This window comes from Apis cerana, linkage group LG14, assembly GCF_029169275.1.
Source record: "Apis cerana isolate GH-2021 linkage group LG14, AcerK_1.0, whole genome shotgun sequence".
Taxonomy (NCBI): Eukaryota; Metazoa; Arthropoda; class Insecta; order Hymenoptera; family Apidae; genus Apis; species Apis cerana.
The window spans coordinates 3292804-3319390 of NC_083865.1; the positions used below are offsets into that span (position 1 = coordinate 3292804).

The following is a 26587-nucleotide window of genomic DNA, read 5'->3' on the forward strand; positions in this document are numbered from 1 at the left end:
AATTACGAAGATATCCGGTTGAAAAATATTAAAAGTGTAATATTTACGCGCATAAAATTTTCATTTCCATCGATGGTTGTTTCATTAATTTAATTTCCAACATCGTATTATTTACAAAATTTATAACGATATCTATGTACATATTAATATCATTAGGCAAAATTTCCATGCGATATTTACAAAATTATTATTGTTGACCGCAAATATTTTTTCATCATTAACATCGATCTTTCGATTGCAAACGTTTTACAAAGGAACAATTTTTAAAACGATTCGTTTAATCTTTCTTCCATCTTTTCGTTCAGAAAAAACATTAAAAAATTCAAAAAATGTAACTTAACGCGCGAAATGCGCATAATTATTTGAAATATATTTCTATCAATATTGTTTAAGCTTAAAAATCTAATAATTCAATAATTAACCGACAATGATAAATTTTCATTTCCCACAAATTACGATCTTTCATCTTACTATTAAATTTCTCGAAAACAATTTTCCTCTTATTATATGATAAATTCCGCATTAAAATTTTCTAACGATTCTTCACAATAATGTTTATCTAAAAACGATTCATCCTGCACGACATTAATCACCTGACAATCTCTGACAAATCATACACACCCGATTTTTCGAAGGAAGCCTTCGATCACTATTTAAACGATCGTCATCATCGTTAATCAAGCAAAACCCGGGCACGTCATAAATTCCACGTGATAAACCGTTCGGTTTTACATCGGAATAGCATCGATAATAGCCGCGATCCATCGATTTTCGCCGTTCTCTCCCCTAAATAATCCGTTGTACGCGGTACAAATCAATATAATTTCATGAATATTCCGCAATGGACGTGTGTCCACCGTGTTATAATTTCCAATCCACGTCAGGTCGTATCAGTGTAAACACGTATGCCTCCATTTCATCGGCAAATCCTTCCGCGTCCACGGCCTGAAAGCCGAATTGCATTACACTTCGAGCATCGCTCCAACTTCTCCTCCGTTCAACGCCGCTAAATCCTGCCAGTCATCGCATATTCGATCGATAATTCTCTTTGATTCATCCTTCACCTTCTTTGAAATATTCTCGTTCTTATTCTCGTCTCGTCCAATATCGAATGCTATACACGTGATATTTAAATATTGACGAGTATCTGGAAAATTGAATGGAAGAAATATCTCCGTCCATTACGTGTATGTATATAGGAAAAAGTGATTTTTAGAATAATCGATTTTACAGACAATGTATTTCGTATCATCGTTGGAAATTTCTCCTCGATATTCCATAAATATTCGTAAAATTTTATTCTAACCTAAATCGTTCTTTAATCGTGTCTTTACAACAATATTTTTATATCTTCAACTCGTACGCAAAAATATTACAAATTTATCAAGTTTGCGTCTTTTCTAATCTATCGAATAAAAATAAAAAAAGAAAAATCACTCTTAATAATTAATTTAATCCTCCAACAAGGGAATTAAATCACACCATGAAAACGGAGTGAAGTGAATAGACAGGAGTAGAGTGGAGTGGATAAAGACCGTATCTATTTCTTGATTATAGTTCTTCGAGCTTGCTCTTGTCTCTTTGAAGTCCGCAGTCGCAATTACGGAGGAGCTATCATTTTGCATCCCCCCCCTCTCCAACCCCTAGCTCCGTGGCTAACGGTGCTATCAGGATGATAGCATGCACTTACGCCAACCATAGTGGTTGTACTCGTTTAACCTGGCCTCGTGGAAAATGGATTCCCTACTTTCTTTCATCGAATCGAGCACGTATAATTTATTCTTTCCCCTATTATATCGTTTAGAGATTTAGTAAGTATCTCCTCCTAATGACAAATAGAAATCGATCCTCCCCAATTGTCGATCCTCCTAGAAGAATAGAAAGATATTTCAAAAATGCTGGAATCTTCAAACAGATTCTCCCATTGCTTTTTCGCAATTCTTCTCAATGGAAATATTAAATTTCATCGATGATGATCCTATTACAATTATATAAATAAATCGTCGAACCGTTTTCGCATCTGATAAAGCGCGAACGATGATTCGATTACTGTTATCCTAATTGTGGGAAATAATTGATATTCCCTCGAAAGAAACCGATCTGGAATAATCGCGTTTGATGTGATGGAACGTTGTCACACGTGGCGGTGACACAAGGGGGCCGAAACGTTTCGAGGTCGCTCGGTTACAAGCGATACGAGTTATGAATTCATCGGCCGATACATCGGCTGACCGGTGTTACGTCAACAGCTCACCGTTGCTGGAGCACCTTGTCCCGTGAGAAATCGGCTTAAAAGCACGACAGTGAAACGTGCCCGTTTCGAAATGACTGATCGTCGCACCGGTGTAATTGCAATTATCGACCGATTTCGATCTTTCCCGCCCGATTTTCTACCCCTATGCACTTTGCGCGTGAATATAGTATTGGATGATGTACAGGGCGTCGTTTTTTTTTCTTTTTAAATCTTTGTAAATCAAATTTTTAATATTTTTCGAGTTAGATTATTCATAATACGAGTTAAATTACACGTGAAAGTTATTTTGAGAAAATCAAATTTTAAATGTATTTTCTGCTTATTTTCATTATTTAGAATAATGGTTCGTTTGCGCGCGAAATTAGCTTATTTGAAAAATTTTCAAGTTGAATTTGTTCACCGTGAATGATAGATCATCTCGTATATGCTTTTTTGATTATTTAATTTTGTTTCTAGTTTGGATTATAATTAATTAGTCTTTGAAACTTTATAAATGTGTATTGAAGTATATTTCTAAATTTCTCTGTCTTTTTTCTTTTCCAGGTGAGTTTCAATTTCATCATCAACTGTTTATATAAGTTAACAATGAAGATTTTCGAAGAATCTGAGAGGAAGAACTGTGAGTAAAATTTCATTTATAAGACAGATCGAAGAGGGATGTTAAAATTTTAAGAATAAGAATAAATCTTAAAGAAAAATAATACGATATATTTAAGATATTTAAATACGTTTTACATAAAAATTACGTGAATTCAGGTAGTAAAAGAATTCAAAATCAACGATGATTTTGTAGAAAGTGGATCGAATATTTCATTCGTAAATAGAGAAGAATTTTTAACCAGGACATAATTAATTAAGAAAAAGTATTCTCGTTGATTGCTGTTCTAGTAAATAGAATCGATGAAAGAAAAAGCGATTCCATTAGTTACATATTCGATCTCTCGTGCCGAGATCCTTTTCAAACCAGCCACGAACATAAAAACACCAAGATTCCATTATTTAATTACTGCCTCTCGTTTTCTCTTTCTTAGAACCGTTTTCTCCTTATTTTATCATTCGCTCGAATATTTACAATTTTGCTCGAAAGGATTCGCTCGAAAAAATCTGCCAAAAATAAAAGAACCATTCCAATCGATTCCAAAAATCACGAATTTCCTCGAACGAATTGAAAAAAAGGAATCCTTCATTTTGCCGAAACTCGACAGTGTACAAATCCTCTTTTCCTCTCCCTCCACGTTCCTCCAATTGAAACAACATCTCCTCCCCCTCCTCCTCCGATCACCGAATAAAATAACACGCGCGAAATTCGAGTATTCGAGACTGTACGGAGAAATCCCCCCTTTTTGAACGAAGTTAGCCGCCGACTAAGCGGGCTGCGTGTTACGTGAATCGCGAAATTAATAGATGGACGGTCGGGGCGGCAAGGGGTGCGTTCATTTTCGAGTGGCGACCGAATTACGACGCGGGTAACGCGTTGTAAAATCGGATGTTGGACGGAAGCGGGGCCAACTTACTCTTGGGCTATGAAAGCCGGGTATAACGGGCCGTTGTTGCAAACCTCCGAAATAAACGGAAGCTCGCAGGCCCAGTCTGGATTAAGTGGACGCTGGAAATTGTGTTTCGTTCGTGGGATGAATCGAAAGAGAATTAGAATTGATCGGTGGCGTGAAGGATAATTCGAATTCCGATGGAATTTAGGTTAGGTTCGGTTTGATATGATCTCGCGTGTTTGAAAAATAAATATTCTAATGATTTCATTTAAAAAATTATCTCTTAATTTGACTAGATGATGAATTTCAATAAAATGGGTATTAATAATATTTCAATCAATTGGAAAAAAATTATATATACGCATAATAAGTAAGTTTGTAACAAGGTTCTTATTCTATTATCCATTTTGAGATACCAAGTTAAATTACTTGATTTGCATGTGCACGAGCTCGTGTAAATTGGATTGATGATGATCCATGACCTGGATACCTAAAATTGTGTCGCAGGAAGTAATTATATCGATTATAATGTTAATTACAAATGTATCTTGCGTTACTTAACTGTTGGTGGTAATCTTTCGCGTGTTCCTCTTCATGGCTTGTGAATACCGTCGAAGTTGAAATAAGAAACATGGGAACAATTGCATTTAATAACAATAGTGACTGACCTATCTTTTATAAGAAGTAATGAGGTCATTGATAATAGTTGGTGCTATCATCGTGAGACTTCGGCCAGACGGGTTCACAAGGGTCAATCTAATGAACTCACTTTAATATTGCAATTTTGTGTTTCGATATTATAGAATGCGATACGAAAAAGGGGATTATTAAATGAGTATCATGAAATATCCGAAATTTTTCAAATATTGGAAATTTTTAATTTTTGTAAATTCCTGTGTAATATTGAATATACGCATATATTATGGGATATATCTTGATTAGCAATATTTGAATTCTTTTCTCAATATTCGTTTCTTATACCGTTCAATTCTTTTAATAAATTCTTTTAAATAAAAAGATTTAGTTTGTTTTAGAATTTCTAAACGAAGATTCGTTATATTCTTTTTTTATTTTTTCCAACAACTATAAATCAACAAGGAAATTCTTATACTTTCCAATATTTCTTTTTCGAGAAGTGTACAGTTTTCCAGAAATTATCCAGTATTAAACGAAAGAAAAGGAAGAATCACAATGAAGTCACTTTTCACTGTTTATATTACTTGTTCTCTTTTCTATCTAATTCTCCTAATTTATCGAATTAAAAAAAAAAAAATTAGCAACCATTGCCTCTCAGAGTTCACAATCACCATTTCTTGTGCGATCTCGTATTTCACGCATCATCTATTTTTTCTAATTCTCTTACGTTCGAGAAAGTTTCACGCTGGAAAATATAATGTGCGAGGTGAAGAAGATTCAAATTTCTTCAAATCCTTCTCGGTTCACAACGACGGGATAACCAAGATTGTGCAAGGGTAAATCGGACGGTTTTGCAACTCATCCACTCGATTTCTTCTCGATCGTTTGAAAGCTCGGATAAACCGCGGAATTGGATAATTACTTGTAACCACCGGTTACAGAAATTGAACAAAGAAATTATTACCTGTTGTTGGTCACTCGAAAGTTTAAAGTTGTTACGTAAACGAAAGAAATCTCGTAAACAACGAGAACAAATTCGCTGAATTTCATATCTTTCGTGGAATACATTGCTTGATTAAATTCAACTGTTTCTTTAGAAGAAGAAAAAGAAATAATAAAAAAAGAAAAAGAAAAAAACGAATGCGATTATGCATATAATATAATAAGTTGCACATTTTTATGTAAATATTTGCGCGAGAAGATGACAATGTTTGCTTAATAACACATTCGTGATTAAATAATGATAATTTTATTAATGGAATTTATTTAATCAATTATATTGTCGAAAGCAACAATCTGTCATTTCAAATAGTTTTTATTTAAATAAGAAAGTTTTGATAATAAGACGTCAGGATGCATAAAGAATAATTAATTTTGATATTAAGCTAAAAATTATATGTTATAATGAGTCAAAAATTTAAATTATATTCATTGTGGACCGATGAATATATATATATAGTATAAATAAAGGAATATTAGAAAAATCTCGAGGGTTATTCCTCACAAATGGATACTATTTTAAAAATAAATATTTATTTTCAATTACTTTCATTCTCGAATAAATTTATCCCCTCCATGTCGCGTCGTTAAAAACGTAATCCTGCATTATCGATCCACTTGATGCATTTCAATGTACTTTACTTTAATCACAATAATACACACAATTCTTTGTAAAAATGCGAATGAAGCATAGATTCTAAACATCGAAACAACGAAGAAAAATTCATGCGCACGTCCATTAACTTTTATTTAACGAATTATAAGTAATTTAAGTTATTATCACGAGGAAGCGAGATGGAAATAGAGTACAACTGCGGTGTAACGGGGACAGAGCGATCAACTGCAAAATGCTCGTAACTCGTTAATCAAACCTTATCGGACGTACACGAACTTTTTTCATCGTTTCAACGGTTAGATTCTATCCTCGAAAAGGTATTTTTATTAAACACTCTGTATGGTCAGGTAAAGGATCACATAATTCCCTTGCAATCCAGTCCTGAACCGCAAAATCTTCTCGATCGACTCGAATGGACTGGTTATATAATTTAATAGAATCGATTTCTGCTATCTCCTTTTAATCAATTCCGCAACAGAAATACGTTCCTGTCACTTTCTATGCACCGACCATAGTAATTAGTCGATGCAATCATCCACGGGAACCCGTTTCAAACTTCGAGCCTCGATATATTATAGCCGCGATAAGGACTTGTTGACCGGAAGAACGCGTGATATCGTCCAGGTGTTCCACTTTCCGGTCATTTCCTTCCTCTTTCATCGTCACGTACTCAAGACCTCTCTCTCTCTCTCTTTCGTCCCTTTATTTTTCTCCACGTGTCGATTGTGACGCCCTCCAGAATGACGAGCGTTGATCGTTAATCAAAACCACGGGAAGGAGAAGAGAGAAGTGAGTGAAAAATAAGTAGTGAGAGAATAGAGGGATGAATCTTCTTTTCGATGAAATACAAATTGGCATTCTTTAATAACGAGGCCGATGAAAACGGGCTTTATAAACGTGTTTTAATTGTTGCTCGATTGATGGAATTTCGTGTTCTTTAACAGGTGCTCGATTATCAGAAAGAATCTGTTGTTTATTGCGCGTGATGATTAAACGTAAATAACCGGATTTGTTTTTCTCTTTGGTTGAGAATGAAAAAAACATCATTAAATTTCTCGTTAATTTTCTTTCGTTCAACTCGTTTGACGTGATCATTCGCCTTCGATCATCGTATAATTGTTATTTTATAATTGCCCCTAGTTTTGTTATCACATTGTATAAAAATGTTATTTCATCGTTATATTATTCGAGAGAATATGAAGGATTTTTAGTTTATTTGTGGATTAGATTTCAAGTATGTATTGATTAGTTAATATTGCTTGCGCATGAAAAAAGAGAAACGTGAAAAATTGGTAATATTTTTTTGTGGAAATTTATTATGCAACGTGTTTTTCAGATAATAAAATTTCATTTCCTCGTATTCAATTATCGTTGCAATCATCGTTTAATTTCTCGGCTTAATGTTTTCGTTGTTTGGCAATTTGTGTTTTCTTTTTCTTCGTTTAAAAATAATCGTTTTCATTTCGATTCATTGAAAATAGAAAGAAAGCATTACCTGCACATACATGGTGTTAAAAAAGAAAGCATGCCCATTCGAGTAGAACTTGTAATATTAAATTTATAGTTAATCGTGTATTTCATGTGCCTATAAAATATCCTCTAAATATACCTTTAAATTTTTCGTCGAACGAATTCCGAAGTAAAATTTCGAATTCGATTTATTGACGAATGGAATAAAATAATTAAACCCGTTCCAGTCGTTAAAATCGTCCTGTATCTTCGTGAAACCGCTTATTTCACGGATTCTGATCAATTGCACAGTTACACTCCAGGCCTTTTGCGACTTTTTCACGCGCAAGAAACGCCGCATAATCAGCGCCATTATGCAATCCGGTGACTCAATCTCTGCTAAAAATCACTGTCCTCGCTGCAGATGTTTACAATCCCGGCGATTTAGAAAGCGAAAGTCGTCCCGTTGCCACCAGGAACGAAACAAGAGAGATCCTCACTGCCATAGAGCAAATGTTATCGTGCGCCATCTATTCCTAATTTCGTGGAATGATAAATTATCAATATGAATTATCGACAAGAATGGACTTGTGCCACAAAAAAAATTAACGTTAAAGAACGGTGATAATTCGTCGATCTTTATCGATGCATCGTCGATACGAAATTATTGGTTCAATGTTGTACGCTACTCTCTCTGCTGAAATGACTCGATTCCCCTGTGAGGAGTAGAATATATATACGTCACGTTGTCCTCCATTATATAGACGTGATATGTCACGTGGTCGAGTTTCCACCAATGCCGAGCGTCGCATCGTGTCACGTGATATGCATCTAACGTGACGTCACAATTTGGCGCGCAAATGTAGCTTATGAAACAATATTATTATTATCGTTTTTCGAACTATTGCTATTAAATTTTTTGGACAATGAAATAATAAATTATTGTTAATGAAATTTGGGAATGCGATCTTCTTGCGATGTATCCTTGGGTTATCATAACGTCGATATCTTTCGTTCAAAATTCAAGAAAAAAAAAAGATCAACTTGTAAATTCCAATCTTCAAATCCACGGATTTGATGGATTCAATCTTGGAAAGAACTTGTTGTCTAATGTCCTTAGAGACGTATGAATTTATAAAAATTTTGAAAAAAAGTATGTTTTCACTTTCTCATTTTTTACAGTGGAATGAAAACTTGATAGATTATCGAGGAGGAGATGTTGAAGAAGCTTGACGTTTTAAAATCAGGCAAGACAAAATGCTCTACGACTTTTTATCACAAAGTTACAAGAGTTCAAAGATCGACAATTTCTTTTCCATTACAATTTAGTGTTTCTTTTATTTCGTTGAGTATTGTATTTCCGAATTAATGATAATTTTGAAGAAATTCCATCCTGATCCAATTTTAAAATTATATTTTTCGATGGATTCGATCAAAATTCTAATTTCATTAAAATTATTCAAATATTCAATGTTTCGACTTACTTTAAACATCATTCATTGCAAATATATACACATATATCTATCGTGACCAGCGTTAATTCAAATTGTCAAGTTTTCGTCGCTTTTAACGCGTACAGTCTATTTTACGCTATAGTGAAATCGTAGCAGTAATTCATTTTTGAAATTGGAAAGTCGATCGTGCAAATATATATTTATATATCGTATATGTTCGAAAATTATATAGGCGATAAGTCGAATTAAATATACATATATATACATACATATATATATACACATATAAATGTGTATATATATATATATAATATATTTATACAATATTATACCGTTGATTCAAAACTCGTTGAAAAGTGTAACAAAAATTGCAATGATTCTATGAAGTTAAACGTGACAAAAGTTTGGGAATGCGTTACAACGTATGACCCTGTCGTGTCATCATATCAGCTTCGTTAAGTATTACCTTTGTCCAAATTTTACTGATTCCAAGCATATACGTTTCACGTGGCATCACGAATCTTTTACATAACGTTTTACTACTCGATTAAAGTAAAATTTAAGGTAAGTTACATAAATCTACATTACACTTGAGCGCGATGTTCCTCAATACTTTCTTGAAATAACCCCACTCGCATGTACCTTGAGGGCATCCTTTGTAATTAAGAGGTCTCTCGTTCGAGTACAATTTCACCTTGAAGCCGTCGCTGCATCTGAAAATAATTATCGGGACGTGAGAGAAGATCGGTGTGGAACGCGATTCGACACGATGATAAGGTTAAAATTATTCGTATTACTTGTAAAAGACGGCCGCTACGTTCCCGTTGTACGGTATCAGATAGCTTAGATCGTATTTTCTGTTTCTCAAGTCGTGAAGGGTGAAATTAAGCGGCATAGGCGCGTCACCGTCCAGATGACCCAATAAGCTGTAGAAGAACATCAGCGAGTGGAAATCGCCGAAGTAAAATATACCTTTCGGCTCTTCGTGCACGTTCCCCTTTTCCAAATTCCTGAAAATTGATCGCGATTGCATATTAATCCAATTGTGCAATTAATATTCCGCGATATAAATTGCATCTTTATCAACCACGTTGATATGACTCGGTCTATGAGATATCTGGTAGCAGTGGATCAGTAATGGAAATTAAAAATTAAATTTGGATCCGAGATGTTAGAAATATCTTCGTAAAAAATGTTTAGAATTTTAATTACAGGCTCGAAAATGAAATTCAGATTTTAAGGAACCTCGATGCTGCATATACTTACGTAAAGTGAATGTACAAATCCTTCAGAATTGGACACGCAGCTTGGGTGTGTTTTTGAAAGTATGGGGGTGAACGATACAGATATCGATCGATGTATATGGCGAAGAATTTCAGCTCTTCCTTCGTGAACATGGCACACCATGGAGACTTTACGTCCGGATACCAAGATGTCTCACGCATGCAAACGTAGTTCGCATCGAGGAGTTGGTCTGAGTTGATCAACGACTCGGATTAAATTTAAAGCTTGTACGAATGATGATAAAAATAAGAGAATATTTATACCGAAAGCGTAAATGAAATGGGCAGGATCGCTCGACAAGTCGTATCGTTGACGAATACCGTTGATCATTTTACGGAATTCATCGTTAAATATAAAGAGATCCCTCGTGTTGTAATAGTCGAAAAATTCTCTTTGGGTCAGATGGTACTGGAAATTGTATACTTATATATATATATATACGGTGATCGAACATTATTTCTCAACTTACGATACGATATAATTATATATCGAATAGAAACCTGCAATATTTTATCGTGGGATGTGTTCCGTATATCCACGTTGTCCAAGTTTATATTACCGAAAAGACCTTTGATTAAGGATCTCATGCTGGCTATCGATCGTTGAGCGTTCATTGCCCTGAACTGAAGCGTCAGAAGATCAATGTGAATATTACGATTGTTAGACAGAAAAATTTGGTTGTACGTTTTTCAAGGATTTACATAGTATTGCTTCTTCAAGGTATTGACCGGGCGGCATTGGATCAGTTCCGGGAAATAGGTCTTCAATCGTTGGCCAAGCCTCATCATTCCCAATTCACCCTCCTTCGATAATATCCATACCTTCGTTTTATCGATGTATTCGTAATTATTCCAATGTTTGATCCTTTCGTAATCCTTTTGACACATTCGTCCCGCTGTTGACAAACGTTTAACGGATTAAAAGTCAGGTTACATTATATATATATATATATATATTAATATATACACGTTCGAACCTTTGCTATGCGCGAGGTCACGTTTGATAATTTCCATGTTATTGTCATCTTTTAGCCTCATGCTCCAATATTTGGGCGGTGATATACTTCCATGCTTCAACAACATCCAAATCTGCAATGGCTCGCAGTCTAGGATGGGGGGAAAAAAAAAGAAAAAACGATGAATTCATCCGTGCAGCGAATAATTAAATTTTGTTACCTACTTGGTATCATGGAATCGGTTATCGTGCCGCGAACATTCTTATATGCCGTTCTGATACCGAACAACAAGTAAGGATTTGGATCGTCAGCGTAGCAATATTCACCCACGATTAAATGGCCTTCCAAGCACAAAATTGCGATTAATGTCGCAATTAATATGATTTTATCGCTCTGCATATTTTCGAGATAATCCCTGGAAAAAACGACGAAATAAATATTATATAAATTCGATTAATTCGAAGGATGTAGATATTAACGTTTCGTGGAAAGATATATATTTATTAAAGTTGGGTTATTAAGATGAGAATAGATGTAGAATTTAAAATAAGATTTAGTAGAAGAGTATATATTATATGTATATATATATATATGTACATATATACATATATATCATATATATGTATATATATGTACATATCATATATATATATATGCATCTTCTGTGGTACGTACAATTTATCAACGTTTCAACGATTGTCCGAGCACTGCTGTACACCTTCTGTGATTGAGCGATTCAACGCGTACGTTCCCTTCTTTTATAGGAACGAGTTTATTAGTAGCCTTACCTCTTATTGCTTTGCACGATTTATCGAATTATTTTGGAGCACGCGTTAAAATTGATAATTACGTGGAAGTGAGGAGAAAGGAAATAAGAATAATAATAATTTAGAATAATTTATAACATACTAAGAATGATTTTGTTGTATGTCTCAATTGCCACTGTTTAGAATACTTTGTTATATTTAGAACGTATCGTAAGTGGCCAAGATAAGCTGCACGTGACATGATACCTTTGTGTACAATCTCTAAAGCTGTAACAGTAAAAAATTCAATTAAAATGTCTGATTTCATTACCTACAATAATGCGATGGAAAACAATACGATTAAAACGCCCAATAAAATTGTGAAAGAATGAATGATTGAGCGAATGAATTAATAGAAATCACAATTTTATATCTGGGAATGAATGGTAATTAAAATATTTAATCATTTCTTTTTTTCTTCTTCTTTTTTTTTGTTTTCGCTACGGAAATTTTAAGTTTTTAAGTTCTCTCTTTCTCTCTAATTCCATATCATGATAATTCTGGATTAACTCGTATTTCATAATATCATCAAAGATATTCTTCCATTTCATTGATCGTTATCCACTGGATGACAAGTATTTTTAGAAAATAAAATCAAATTTTCAGTCAAGCATTTTTTCTATTACTAAAATTTATTATCATCTTTTAAATACCAATTCTGTAAAATTTTAAATCGTCCACGTTTTATTCTTCTTCACTATTCACCGTGTTGAAATCCCTACATAAAACTGTGCGTAAAATAAAAATATGGACAATATATCAAAACTTTATTAATTTATTAATTTTACCTCGTAAAAAAAATTTTTTATCGCATTTATTTATCTTCTTTAGAACGTATTTACGACAAATTGAGAATATAAATTGTTTTATTTAACCGATACACTTCTTGTAAAGTGAATTTACAGTGAACAATGAATGTAAATTGGCCGAAATTGTTTATCTTGCACAAATGAAAAATCTAGCCAATTGCAACTTGCACCGAGTCCATCTAAAACGTTTAAATTCGATTTTCATTACTTTATATATTTCACTCTGTTTCCACTCTTAACCACGTTTCAAATAGTAAAAAAAGATAGTAAAAAAGGATTAACAGGATGTTTCGTTCGATCTTTAATCAAGAAAATTGAGAACTTTCCGAAGATTGGTCTAACACAATTGGTTGATTTAAAAAGAGGTTAAAAAGTTTTTAATAAGACTTTTTCTAAACGAATGGTATAGATTTTTCAGCGGTGCACGAATCCAAGTAAATTTTATCGGCGATGACTTTTTCTTTCTCTCTCATCGATTCCACCGCGGTTGTCGCGTTTGAAATATTTGACGCAACCTTCTTCGATTCGCGGAAAAATGAAATTTTGATTAAAGGTATTTTTTTTATGCGATATTTTTACTTCGTGATTTTTCTTTTTCATGAAATTCGACAGGCCCTTTCATCTTTTTTACAAACACGTTGTAAAAGTGTTACTTATACTTAGTTAACAGCGAGGAAAGATATTAAAAGATATTTACGGTTAGAAGAATTGTCGAAGAATCGATAGAATTCTTCGTAACATAGAACATAATTAAGAGAAATATATGACTGTTTTAATAGTGTCCCTATTACACCTTTCAATTACTTTATACTGATCATTGGTATTATACCTCGGTAATTATAGATGTTCATTTTTATTATCGGATTTAAACTTTCAATATCGCGTTTACGATGTCGTGAAACGTATATATGAAAAATTGATACATGAGATATCATTTCAAAGAATAGGAACTGTTTGTCTCCAATAAGTAATTGAAAATTGTCATCAAAGAAATTTAAAGATGTAATGTTGATCGTAAAAATTGATGAACATTTTGAAATAAGAAATTAATAACAAGATATATTATATATATGCTTGACATTAATTAATTCAACTTTTAATAATTATGTATTTTGACTATATTTTTACAAGAGGTTACAGTAAAGATTTTTTTCAAAAATTTAAATACAATTGAAATTTATAAAGCTTTATATATACTGTTTCGTTTTATTTAAAAATTAATCAAATTGGATTTAATCGATCGTTCGTAAATGTGATAATCGAGGGAAAATTTTGTTGAAATGTAAAAAATTTATTTGTATGAAACGAAAATTAACGCAATTCAAATTTTATACGCACCGTTTCCTGAATCGCTGATTCAGAAATGTCTGCTTCGCGGCACGAACACAATTATGCAATATATACAAATCTCTGTTATATTCTATCTATATGATCAACTAAAATGTTCAGCCGAATTCCTCGTTGTTTGCGCGCGTAAACACAGGCCGCACAATTTTTCTAGAAGAAAAGATATCGGTTGTGAGTGTAACTTATTACATCTATCTAATTATTTCATGTCAAAAATTTGATTTGTTTACAAATTGTAAATAATTACATTCAAACAAATAGAATTATACTATGATTTTTCCCTCCGTCGCCACAAATTTTGATAAAATCTAATAAAGCAACACATGTCTATATTTCTATAAAGAAACCATTTCTTTTGCGATTTTATTCCAGCATACTTTCTCGAAATTAATTCTCTTTTTCCTTTCTTTCTTACTTTCAATTAAATAAACCGAAGATTCATTCAACTCGACGTGAAATATAATCGGGAATATATAGGGTTTTATCGAATATGACGAAAGGTATCAATTTAAATAATATTTGACTCGATCACGTATGTTCTACAATCAACCGGCACTTTTATTAAAATACAAAGGGATTATTATTTTATTCAAAATATCGAGCCCTTCCTGGCCACCCGTTTTAATGCTCAGTAACCGACTGGACATTGTTATACACCGCATGAAACTGTAATTTCGAGACACTTGGCGAGGACGAAATTATATAAACTGAAAATGATTTGCATTTTGATCATTGAATAAATACGCGGAATCTGAATAATTCCTATATGCATATTTCAAAAAAGCCAACGCGTTATCAAATCCGGGGAACACTTCGGAGTTATTAATTAAAAAAATATTGAAGATTTCGAAAAAAATACAAATTAGTATCTTTCTTCTTATCAATTACGGATAAATTTATGCACAGAAAGAGAAAGAAAAATTATCATAAAAGAATATTCGTTACATTAAAACTAAATTATTCCCTCCTTGCAGTTGACCTTGAATGATCTTGACCAACCTTGAACCATAAATCATTACACGCGTCTTAAAATGCTTCGGTAAATGGTGATAAAATGTATGGTTCCATTTAAAAAAAAAAAAAAAGGAAGAAAGAACATAGTTGACTATCGACAAATTATCATTACAGTTTTTTCTTTCTAATAATATCAGCTATTTCGCTTCCGCTATAAGAAGAACCAGTTCAATTCTAGTTCATTTTCGCTCTAAACTCCTTCTCTCGACCAATATCAAGAATGTTCGTTTTCCACCAGATCGAAAATTGTTACACACACACACACACACACACACTTTTAATTTTCTACACGAGCCCTGTTTAAAAAATCGTTGCTGCGTAAACGACATGGTTGTCGAATGGCTCGTTTATTTCCTCGTTTGTAAATTCAATTTCGAGCACGGGCCACGCGAATTCTCTCTGCCCCCCCTCCTACGCGTCGTAATATGCGCGCATTGTGCGGCTGCGATTCACGGGTAGAAAATTTAGGATCCGCTTGAAAATTTTTTCCCTCCCAGGTATCGTTGTGCAAACGACCGCGGCGTGTAAACCCCCCTCGACGCTAATTTAATTTAATTAAAAAAATCTCACCCCTCCCCCGAGCGCGTAACGAAAAATCGCGCTTCAACAATCTAGAGTTTCGTCAAGAATTCAAAAAAAGAAAAAAGGAGAAAAAAATATTGCTAATAATTGTACGAATTATGTGAATTATAATTTGTGGAAAATTGGAAAATTGGTATCGCTCTTTAAATTTTAATTATCTCTTAATAAAATAGTTGAAAAGGGAAGAGATTGGAATTATTATATTGAATTTCTAAGGAATAATTACGAATGTTTGACAATTCGAATTTTTCACGATCGTGGCTTGGAATTTAGTTTGAAAGATTCGATTGATTCATTTCGCGCGCATCTCGTTACGAACTGTAATTGGCAATTAAGAACGGTTAACAAATGTTCTACGGGTTTTCTCATTGTCGAAAATATATGGTGTCGTTGTTGGTATCGACTTCGTTTTTAAAAAAAGCACGAGTATACCTTTATTTCGTATAGTTTTAGTAAACGAGTTTCGACAAATAGGCGAAAATAATTAATATTCGTCGCTGGAGATTTTTTATAGAAAATGTTCAAACAATATGCGGCAAATATTTCGACGGGAAACTTGAATTTTTAATAATGATAATATTCGATAGATTCTATCTGGAGAGAAAACTCAACTCGCCAATTATTTGGAAACAGAGCTAATATAAAGTTTAACGAATTTAAGCGTTTTACACTTTGGAAATTAGGTTCATCGCTTGAAAGCCCTGTGTCGGTTTATTGGTCACCAGTTTCGAAACTTTACGTATATGTTTTTCCAATACGACTGTTTCGTGAATTTACTTTCGCGCTGAAGCGAACTTGGGATCAATAAAATGCATTAGTTACTTATTTGCTCTTGGAAACTTTGTCGGTTTGTTTGCACTTGGAAATTGTATATCAGTCATTTCGTAGTAGTGATTTTTAGCAACATCGCAGTCATATAGGATAACCTTGAAATTTTTTAATTCTTTTTTCATCCAGGAAAATTATCTGTTCATTCTCGACGATGATTTTACTTTACTCTTTTTTTTTTCGAATTTCGCACGAGATTTCAATGGAATAGATTCTGAAAAAGAAATGTCCATTACTTAAAAGTGGATAACCTAGAATCTCACTTGAACTTTCGAAAAATTTTTAAAAAGGTTTTGAGATTCTTCTTTTTTTTTTCGCGGTTAAGGGAATAATCTTTTATGATTTCATTTGAAATTTAAATTGAAAAACTTTTGGAAGAGAAATGTTCGTTATTTAAAAAGATGATCGTTCACAATTTTCTCGATTTTCTCGAAAAAGAGAAGAAAGGAAATAAATGTATCTTGAGAATTCGTTTCATTATACGCAATTTCCCTTGAAATTTTTATTCAAAAAATTTTGGAAAAATTTTAAATTAAGTATATATATATAAGCACATTTTTTTTATGATTATTTAAAAATAGCAATTTTCTGAAAATTTTTCTTGGATTTTCAATTGAAAGAAATTTTCAAGAAGAAGAATTATCGATTATTTAAAACTATTTAAAACTATAATTTCACTTGAAATTTCAAAAGATATATGAATTTTTCTTTTTTTTTTAAATTTTAATTAAAAATAGCTCACAGAAAAAATGTTCTTCATTTAAAAAGATAATCTTCCAGAATTCTACTCGAAATTTCATCCGGGAAGAATTTTGAAAGAAGAGAGATTCTTAATTTCATTAAACAGATGTGATCCACTCGAAACAAAGTACACCGTCCAAATCTTTTAATTCTGACGACCATTCGATTTCCAGATATCAGATTTAAGAAGAACAAGAAACGAGTCAGCAAGAATTAGGTCCGTGGATTATGAAAGTTGATTACTTAACTTTCTGCCCACAATTTTCTGCTCGACTCTGGACAAAGTTAGACGTTCTGATATTTCGAAATTGGCCGACATTTTAAATACGTGGATATGTTACACGTAACCAGAAATCGTATAAATGATATTCATAAAATTTAGAGGAAAGCGCAGAGAATAATGGAATGAATCTTTCTAACAGAAGCGCACTCAGAATTTTGCTTATTAGAATATAATTTCTAATTTATTTCTTTGTGAAACAATTCACGCATAATTTTTCTTAAATTAATTCCACCAGATTTTCGTACACCTATTATTATCTCGCCCGTGTTCTCAAAGATCCTTGGATCTTTGCGTATCAATCTCGAGTGGAAGAAATCACAGAGAGGAAAAATTGAATAATAATTCCAATTCAACAAAGCGAATTTTCAATAAAATTCCATTTCAGCACATTCCCCCTATGCTTTCGACACTTTAAAAGAAGAAGAAGACGAAAAAAAAAAAAAGAGAAAATTGTACGATCCACGTAAATTACGCAACCGAAAGATCGAAATCGTCTCGAAAACAGCAAGGCAGAAATCGTCATCGAATCGTTCCTTTTTCCGATCGACCTATCAGATACGTGCTCGCGTAACATCGCATTCAACGATATCATCCACACAAGCAGATATCCGAGTAGAACCGATCAAGAAGGGATGATCCGATTCTTTCCTCGATCTTGGAAAAGGAAATGGGAATTCGTAGCCGGTCATCGTGGAGGTCGAGGGCCACGCACAGGAGAATACGCTCGGCGATAGTATATGCGCGAATGTTTAAAGCCTGGGAAACTGGGTCGCGTCTCGTTCTCTGTTCTTCCCGCATTCGCGTTTCCTAGATTTTTTCCTCCCCCCACCGCCATGACCTCGTTGCGCGCGGACTTTCGATAATTAAATGTTCAAATTGAAATCGCGGAAACGATTTCACGCCGATCGAAAATCGGGCGCACGATCGGCTCTCTCTGCTTTTTCTCTTTTTCGCGGAGTATTTTACGATCACGCACGAGGCGAAACAAATACGAGTTCTTTTTCATCATCGTAGAATTAATCCTTGCTCTGGATTCTATTAAACTTTTATCGGAACGATCTTATGAAATAGAATTTAATCCTTGGAATCGGTAAAGAAAGAAGCAAATCTTGCCATTAGAGGGATACGCGGGGGGTGTAAAAGTATAGCCCCGAAGAAACGCGTGACCTCAATGGACTGTGCATGGAAATAACATGGTTGGCTGGCACACTGTGGCCCGGGTATCGAGAGCTCGTATTATTTATTTATCGACTCTCATCGTTCTTGCAAACGACCGGGTACTACTAGGATGCAGTCGAGTGCATCTAGGACGTTTCCTTTGTAAATTAATGGGGGGGAGGGGAAGGATAGTTTTAGCAGTCTATAGACAAGCCGGGCGAAATGGTAAAAAATTATGTCGAGAGGTAACCATTTTGTATGCGACCTCTGGTGGCTGATGCTTTCATTAGAGCCACTATTGCTGGCCTGTCGCATAATTAATTGAAGTAGGTTGCTACTTTTTCACGAGGGAACTTTTTTTTCGCCTCGGCGATTTATTCTTCTATCGTTTCATTTTTCTTCTTTTTCTTTTCCTTTGTTTTTTCTCGTTTGCTCGTTCGCTCGCCATGGATGGAGCCATCGTTCTTGGCTGTGCGTGGCCAAGAACAAGCGGAAAAAGGTTTTGAATCGCTTGATATCTCATGTACACAGTTATTGGGTTTTCCTCTTTCGATTTATGGTAGATTTAATTCGTAGCTTACGTTCGATATGAATCAAAGACAACAACTGGGTCTTTAATCGAATTCGAAAATTAAAAGATCTCTTGCCACGAAGAATTACGTTGAGTCAATTTATGACCCTCTTTTTATTCCCCTTATATCGTCATTTATCCGCAATTCGACCTTCGTGTAATTCTATCCGCATAAATTAGCTAATTCGCTTTATTCGAATTACTTTTAACAATTAAATATTTTATCGTTCCGACACGTGGTGTTGTATTTTATTACATTATCTAAATTGAACGATGTGAATGATATAAAACGAATTTACAATAATATTGTAAACATACGTATCATATGGCGTGATAGGATACGAACAATTAAATGTTTTTTTTAATGAAACAATTGTTTTCAGTGTCAGCTCACTTCCATGAATATCATTTTATTTAATACGTTGCAACGAATAGTTTAACCTTGGTAAATCTTCGAAAGAGAAGTTACAGAGTTGTGAAATGTAAATTTGTTTTATTCTATAAATATTATTTTAGATGCTGCAAAGTGTTAATATATTCATGGGATATTTTTATATTTTTTATCGTATAAAAATTGGAACCGGGATTATTTATTAAATTACAAATAATTTAAAATCCAGATAAAAACTGGAGGCAGAAATTATATTGCGATAGAGACAAATGATCTCGTTTTATCTTCATCTCGCTTCTTCTAAAGCGAAATCACGTTTCAGAATTAAATAAATTTCAATTTTTGTATACTAACTCTACAAATTATATTGTATACAAAAGTTAAGAATATATATTTTTAAAGTAAATAATTTATTTGATAAATCTTACATTTTAACATTATTATAATTTCTGCAAATAAAATAAATTAGAAATACAAGGAGTACATATAACATAATTGAAATCGTAGGATCGAAGGGGAATTCAAATCTCGAAATTCGAGATTAAATTAGATTCGAAATAAATACCATTTATATAATAATAAATGTTTAGTTCACTCAAGAAATTAAATAAGAACTAAAAAACACGATAATTCATTCTACGAGGGAATCAGATTTTTCAGATTTGCATAGACTTTGGTTCTTATGTTTATATGCTAAGTATAAAAACCATATCTTGTTGGAGGAGATATTCCAACGTTTCAAAAATATTGAAGCTTACCTTCGTCAAAATATTATGTCTGGCGTATTAGTGCGTCATTAAGCCAGAATGTTCTTTCTCTCTTGAAAAAAAAGAAAGAGAAAAAGAAAGATTGTAAAACATTCTGAAGAAATGTTACAAGTTTATAATCTTGATTGTGTAGAAGAAATGGAATAGAAAAATTGGAATCGAGTATTCGAATTCGAAAATTCGAAAATAATTTATTCGTATTAGAAATATTATTTATCGAAATTAATAATTAAATGCCTCAATTGTAACGGATAATTATCTCTCTAAATAATTTGTTGATGAATTATATGATGTTTGAAGAAGATTGAAGATTATTTTGAACAATTTAAGAGGAGTTTATTTTTCCAAAATTATCTAAAATATGGAACAATTGATAAAACAAATTTTTTATATACTTCATTTTTAATTTATTATTTTCGTCTATATATTTGATACAATTACAAGATTCATCAAATTTCGTTTTTCCATCTGTTCCAGGTAAGAGGTTACAGAAAATTTCTTTCTCGGTATATACGTCTTTTCTATTTCTCGTCCAAGAGTACAATATCAACCGTTTTCTTTGGTCGTTCCTTCTTACGGTAAGTCGATCGTATTCGTATTAATAGGAAAAGTTTAAGCTGTTCTCGGTGCAACGTAATACCGTATAATGGTTATATTAGAGAATTGCGACCAACTGTCCCGTCAAGGCAAACGCCATTACCCTGTTGACCTTAATATCCTGCTTATGATAGCGGTTTATGCAGGGACAACGTGTATCACGATACGCGATTGATTTATTATATTTCGCGATGATTTGTTTCTGACAGCATTATATTTTTTCCCGTACAGCAATTTTTTTCTCCCTAAGATTGAACACCGAGATTGTGCGTACACTTGTTCTCGAAATGACACGGAATCGAGTTCTGTAAATAATGCTACAGAAACACGAATAACGTTAATATTTGATGATATTGAAAATGAATATATTTATTTATTTTAGTCGATGAAACAAAGTTTCTTAAGTTTTATTTCGTTGTATTAATAAATTTATATATTCTTATATCTTACGATACTACGGTAAATTTTGTGCGTGGCAAAGCGTGGAAAAATATTTCTCGAAAATAAACGAAATAAAGTGATTCCCTCTTGTTGCACATATATTATTATTTTTTTAAATTTTGTCAAGCGTGAAATATCACGTACGCGATTGAATGTCTGTTTTTTTTTTTTTTTTTTATTAAAAGGAAAAGGAAGTTATCATTCATCGGTCGTTTTTCAAGCACCATATTCAAAATTTTATCGACAATGAAATTTACAATTTTATTACTTCACCTTTTTTTCGTTCCAGAAATTATATTTTTGTGTTCATTTTTCTTTTCCTTCTTTTTTTTTTTTTCAATTTTTATCCATAAACTTGGGCATGAATCTATGTATCCATAAATTTAGCAACGGTTTTCAAATATCGAAAAATTGATTTTTCAAACGTAATTTCGAGGGCAAGGAAAAATATATCGAAATATATATATTTAAAACAAATTTCGATACTTTTCACAAATTATTATTATTATTATGAATAAAAATAATAAGCTTCCTAAGATTTTAAAAAAGAGAATTGAAAAATTGTGATAAAATTACTATTTCTCGATTGTAACTAATTCAAGTTCGTGTTAAACAAAGCGATACAGAAATAGTGAATAGTTTTACACTTTTTAGTATTTTGTGTACTGAAAATGAATCGATCGAAATCGTAATCGATGCCGAGATCATTGAGTTTCTCGTCGAAATTTGACTTTCTTCAATTCTGTATTACTATCTCGTTTACCTCGATTGTTTCACTTAATGCAATGCGAGGAACGGAAATATTATTCCTTGGGAAGAATGCGAAACCGTATCACTAATTGCAATACTAACGCATTAATATTTCATGCGTTATTAATTAGATGAAATACGTTGTGCATGTGCTTCTATGATATATATTTTTTTATCATCTATCACAAGTCACTTTTTCCTAGTACATGTTCATGAAATTTACAGTGGTTACAATCCACCGTAGAAAAATTAGGTCGAAACTCATTGGATAATTTTCTTTTTTCGCGATTCATGATTTTTTTCATTTTCAAACTCATTTTTTCATCAAGTTAGAAATTTCATTTTGCATAGAAGTTGCATCTGATTACGTTCCCTCATATTTCCCTTTTCGACGGTACACCTAATTATGAATATTGCACATTTTTTTCTCGAACGAAACATATCAAAGCTTTAATTAAGCCGTGCATAATGAATAATTTTACCACAATAAGAAATTCAGTATTTCAGGAGTAACGAGATAAAAATAAATTTGATAACGCCGAGGACGTAAGAAAAAGAAAAAAGAAAAAAAAGAGAAGAATTAGGAATCGATCGGTAAGATTTTCCGTTTTCATTTTTAAATAAAGTAAAGCAACGATGTTGTAAAAATAAAGCAACGTTGAAATCTGTTCGTAATTTTACCATTTATCGAAACATTAAAATATGTATTTTCGTGTAACGGTTATTCGTAACAAAACATTTACAATCGTGGAAACGATTTCTCTCGCATTTTTCCCATGTTTATCATCGAAATGATCGTTCCATCGGATGAACCATTTTTTCTTTTTTTTCAAACTCACGCGAAACACGAATCGAGGCCAACACGATCGCGATCCAGATCGATCCACAGTTAATGCACGCGCGATCTTTGCATCTTGCTCAATGCAAGTTAAATTACTGTATGATAAACACTGGTATGTAACCCTGGGCTCAACCGTGTTATCATTTCTCTGCTCCAATTTTTTAAACAATATTTTATATGATAACATTTCAAAAACGATGTACAAATTGAACGCAACCTTTTTTGAATCGAAGCAGAAACTATTTTAGTATTTTATTTTACTTCACGAGATTCATCGTGAGATATAACGCCACTTTGGAAAAAGTTCTTGTCGATATTTCTCTTGTTTTTTAATTTAAAAAGAAACAGACTTTTCCGGATGCGAAATATTTTTTAAAACCTTTTCCTTGTAATTTGTTTTAGAAATACATAATATATTGTTGTACGAGCTAATTGAAGGGCAAAAAAATGCTCATAAAATAATTTAACGAATGTAATAGAAAATCTAATTATATAATTTCTTTTTAGTTCTGTATTATTACATTGTTTTGCTCTTGGAATTTAAGTTTCCTTTTTAAATATGAAGTAAATCTACATCTTCGTCTTTAAATTGTCATTAAATTGTATAAATTTCATCCTACAAAAGGAAATAAGCTTATATATTAGATTCCTGCAATGTATACATCAATGATTCGATGAATTTTCAACATCAATTTATTCGAAAGCGAAACATTTTTGACTTATTTTCTTATATAAATTCCTTCCTCTAAATAATATTCCGTATTTGCATAAGTGTTACTGATTGCACTTAATTAACGATATTATTTTTCAACTCGTAAATCGTTTTCCAATTATCAAAGTAAATTTACAAGATGCTTATTAATCACATTAATAAAGAAAAAATTTTAATTTTACACCACGATTCAAAAACATTACATCGTGAAAAAAAGGAGATTTTTCATCAAAGTAATCCCGAAATATCTCAAATAGTTATTTCCTTTCGAATTTAATAACGTTGCGCACAATTTATTTAAAAAAAAAGATATTAATTTTGCGGAGAGAATTAAATTAATGAAAGGATCGATAAAACAAAAAGATTAATCCTTATGAAATTCCGCCGATAATTTCATGCACCCTTCCATTCCGAAAGGAACGAATCTCGATGTTACCAATTATAATGGAACGTAAATCAAACATTCCGTTCCGCTCCCCGTGTTTTCCCATCGTCATTCCACGAAAATCGCAAAGCTCGCGATTTTTCTCGCAATTTTCGATTTAAATATAGCCGGACAACCGCCCGTGTAAATTAATAAAATTCTCACACACATATATATATATTTCTTCCTCGACGCACATTTTTGAAAAACACAGCGTTTTAATTGAAACGTTTTTTCGAGGATCCATTGCGGCCATTGTAGAGATCAATTGGCGCGTAATTCGACATCGACTCAACGAGGATGAGAACAGTTATCAGCGTTTGATCGTCGATCCATCCCGAGAAAATTATATTTATCCGATTATTTGGAAAACCGGGCTGATCCCGAAATAATGAAACGTGGCGGTAACACGTGGAGTTTTGCGAAGGAGCGACGTTTGATAAACAGGGAAAGAGGGAAGAGGGGAGGGAAGAGGGAAACGAGTTTGTTCATTGGAACGTTGCGTGCGAGTGACGTGAAATGACGGAGAATCGGACGAGTACGAAATGAATATACGAATATCGATGTATAAATAAAGTTCGTTGCTATCTGTTAGGAAATCATCGATGAGATGTAAAGATATAAATGGATGGAAAGTCGAAATCTGTGCGGATATTGGATGCTTACTTGAACGTGAAATGAATGGAAAGAAAAATCGACAGAGATAATTTGTTGAGACGAAATTGGTGAAATGAAATGTACGATTTTAAATGGGAAATTTTATTTTTGGATATAAAAGAAGAATATATTTTGAAACGATTTAATTTTTCCATTTCCTTTGAGTAACTTTTAATTTTTTCTTTTGTTATTTATTATTTATTATTTATTAGCTTCTGTGATTGAAAAAAACAAAATAGTTCAGAAACGTTGCAAAAATGATTTGTAAAGGGAGCAAAGTTTACATGATCTGAAAATTTCATCAGAATCAATGCTTGAAATTGAATTGTCTTCCGTGTTGAATGTCATTTTATTTAAAATATAATATAATGATATTTCAAGTAGAATAATATCGTAAAATCAATTCATTATTTGACAACAAAAGATTTATGTTATTTCTTTTTTAAATTTATATTATAATCATTTTTTCCATTCGCATTGTGCATTATTTCAATAAAAAAGTATCACTCAACCTATATCTCTATTCCTCGGAACGAAATATTCCAACGCAAACAATATCAGAAACGAAATATTGAAATCGAATGGAAGAGAGTAAAACCGCAGAGATCCAAAAAAAACCAAACAATTCCAAACAAACACTTCATAATTATCGACACGGTTTTTCCATTTACAGAGGAACAAGCACAATATCCAAATTTCCCGCCAAAACTATGCAGAAACTCAGAATTATCTTTCCTTTCGTTCTAATCTATTAAAAAGTTATCACAATTCGTTCCTTCCCTATTTTTCTATTTCCAATTTTTTCAAATCTTTTTCCATTTTGCAATGTCCGATTAACAATCTTCTCCTTAGATAAGAAGAATCGAAAAAGTAGTTCCAATAAAACGAACTCGATCCGCGTGATACCGAACCAATCATTATTATTAATATCTTAAACTATTTCAAATTGAACTAAAAAAAAATCCTCCTCGACGAAGAGAAGAATTCCACGCGATTCCGCCAGATTGGTAATCACTGTTTCCATTCGAGAAACACGAGGACCGCACGTATCGTTCCAGTATTTCCCCGGTATTTCGAATCTCTCCAGCTTCGTTTCCATCGGCGCGCCGTGCAAAGGAGAGACCGACTTGATTAGAAAACCCGCGCGGCCTGAAAGGGGGCACACAGCGACACACGTGCCCGCGTGAAATGAAAATGTGGCACACGGTTGAAAAAAAAAGAAGAAGAAGGAAAAGAAAAATAGGGAAGGGTAAACTGACCGACGTGGACGTTGGATAAAATGCAGGAAATAAGAGGAATGGGCTTTTCGATTTTCGTGGTGGTTGTGAACCGGGTTAAAGCTGATCCGATTTAGATCACCGTGATTCGAAACTAACCCTCTCCTTTCTTCCCCTCCCTGCGAATTTTCGTGGATCGATTCGGCGGGGATTTATCGGCCCTTGTTTTACATCAATCTCCGGGGACGGTCTCGAACCGTCGATTAGATTTCTGCTGGTGGTGACCATAAAGGGTGGAGGTAAAAGGAGGAAGCTTAGCGGGATGAGGTGGCTCGATGAGGTGGAAAGGTGCGAAGAGTGAATGGTGAAGGAGGCTTGATGATGATGGGGTAGCGATGGGATCGAGTTCCCTTTGTGACTTGAGAATTTTAACTTGTGAATTTGTTTTGTGGGTTGATCGAGTGGAAGAGGCTTGATGATGGCAATGCATCGTACACTTGCGAATTTGAATTTA

General features: G+C 33.2%; 2 protein-coding genes across 3 annotated transcripts in view; one reads left to right on the plus strand and one right to left on the minus strand.

The window, feature by feature from the left end:
- Positions 1-26587, plus strand: part of LOC108004424 (furin-like protease 1) — a 260763-nt gene that overhangs the window by 63014 nt on the left and 171162 nt on the right. The window lies entirely within an intron of this gene.
- On the minus strand, positions 8703-11964 carry LOC108004425 (multiple inositol polyphosphate phosphatase 1-like). Its single transcript, XM_017067318.3, has 9 exons — positions 11813-11964; positions 11362-11552; positions 11159-11287; positions 10884-11077; positions 10683-10805; positions 10446-10590; positions 10165-10372; positions 9696-9908; positions 8703-9611 (listed from the first exon to the last, which is right to left on the minus strand). Exons 2-9 carry the CDS (start codon positions 11534-11536, stop codon positions 9458-9460), a joined length of 1341 nt encoding a protein of 446 aa, XP_016922807.1. The 5' UTR covers positions 11537-11552; positions 11813-11964; the 3' UTR covers positions 8703-9457.

Bases quoted from the DNA above. Each gene is read 5' to 3' on its own strand.
- LOC108004425 (XM_017067318.3), bottom strand. From the start codon at position 11,536: ATGCAGAGCGATAAAATCATATTAATTGCGACATTAATCGCAATTTTG. The intron at 11,288-11,361 runs GTAGGTAACAAA...CCCCCATCCTAG, and splicing joins AACCGATTCCATGATACCAA to ACTGCGAGCCATTGCAGATT. The intron at 11,078-11,158 runs GTTCGAACGTGT...GTTTGTCAACAG, and splicing joins TGACCTCGCGCATAGCAAAG to CGGGACGAATGTGTCAAAAG.